Genomic DNA, 414 nt, shown 5'->3' with positions numbered 1-414 from the left:
GGAAACAGAGAGGGATGACGCACTGCAGAAGCTGCAGGCGACGGCCAAGGAACTGGAAGGACTACATAGTGCACAGCAAAAGGCTGAAGAAGAGCGAGCGAGGATTGCGCCACTCTCAACGCACTCCAAGAGTCCACAACACCGCACGGGAAGTGGATTCTCACAGAGAGGCTCTGCATCCCATGACCCCGCCCAGGCACCCGTGTACAGCATCACTGCCCAGGAGTACGAAAGTGTTGTTGCCGAGAAGAAGAAGGCGGAAGAACAACTCGATGACGCACTGCAGAAGCTGCAGGCGACAGCAAAGGAACTGGAAGGACTACATAGTGCACAACAAAAGGCTGAAGAAGAGCGAGCGAGGATTGCGCCACTCTCAACGCACTCCAAGGGTCCACAACACCGCACGGGAAGTGG

At 56.3% G+C, this 414-nt stretch overlaps 1 protein-coding gene across 1 annotated transcript; it reads left to right on the top strand.

The window, feature by feature from the left end:
• Nucleotide 1: 1 nt before the first annotated feature.
• On the top strand, nucleotides 2-412 carry TM35_000123110 (uncharacterized protein; the record flags this gene model as incomplete). The annotated part of the gene is made up of 1 exon (XM_029025286.1): nucleotides 2-412. A coding segment is annotated over one exon (411 nt), but the record flags the coding sequence as incomplete, so codon positions are not given.
• Between the last annotated feature and the right edge of the window lie 2 nt (nucleotides 413-414).

This window comes from Trypanosoma theileri, assembly GCF_002087225.1.
Source record: "Trypanosoma theileri isolate Edinburgh chromosome Unknown TM35_Tth_12_V1, whole genome shotgun sequence".
Taxonomy (NCBI): domain Eukaryota; phylum Euglenozoa; class Kinetoplastea; order Trypanosomatida; family Trypanosomatidae; genus Trypanosoma; species Trypanosoma theileri.
The sequence above is the reverse complement of the archived record's forward strand: the minus strand, read 5'-3'. Positions and strand labels throughout refer to the sequence as shown.